The following is a 583-nucleotide window of genomic DNA, read 5'->3' on the forward strand; positions in this document are numbered from 1 at the left end:
AGTGCTAACATTAAAGCTTCCAGAAACCCTCGGGAAGCCTCTGGCGACAACCTGGGAGGAGGCAGCAAAACTGGAATCAGCAAAAGATAGCAGTTCAGGCAAATTACTTCCCACAATCAATAATACTGTGTTGGAAAAAATAGAAGTGATTAATGAAGGGGATTCTGGTCTTTGTGAATAAATGAGCCATATGTGCTGTCTGGGAGCTCTGTTGGCACAGTGGTTAAAGCATTTGGCTGCTAACCAAAAGGTTGGTGGTTTGAACCTACCAGCCATTCCACAGGAGAACTATGTGGCAGTCTGCTTCTGTAAAGAGCTACAGCCTTAGAAACCCTGTGCGGCAGTTCTACTCTGTCCTACAGGCTCACATGAATTGGAATCAATTCTACGACAGTGGGTTGGGTTTGGTAGGTGCTGTCTAGCACCTGAAATATTGTTTACATTAATGTCTTTGAAGTAGAGGAATAGAATTCTCATCTCCTGAAAGTTCTTTATATGTCTTTTTAAAAAATTTGTAAGAAGTTTTTTAAAAAATTGTTTTGTAAAGGTAAAAGAAATAAAAAACAAGATGAGAATTCTCACT

At 39.8% G+C, this 583-nt stretch overlaps 1 protein-coding gene across 1 annotated transcript in view; it reads left to right on the forward strand.

Moving 5' to 3' along the window:
- The window catches only part of SLC22A16 (solute carrier family 22 member 16), a 52,497-nt gene extending 52,316 nt beyond the window's left edge, over window positions 1-181 (forward strand). Inside the window, exon 8 of the mRNA XM_007940856.1 lies at window positions 3-181. Coding sequence (XP_007939047.1) covers window positions 3-181 — 179 coding nt within the window. The remainder of the gene's footprint in view (window positions 1-2) is intronic.
- Window positions 182-583: the final 402 nt, after the last annotated feature.

The sequence above is a fragment of the Orycteropus afer genome, unplaced genomic scaffold, assembly GCF_000298275.1.
Source record: "Orycteropus afer afer isolate SDZICR_OR568_19922 unplaced genomic scaffold, OryAfe1.0 scaffold00072, whole genome shotgun sequence".
NCBI classification, from domain to species: Eukaryota; Metazoa; Chordata; class Mammalia; order Tubulidentata; family Orycteropodidae; genus Orycteropus; species Orycteropus afer.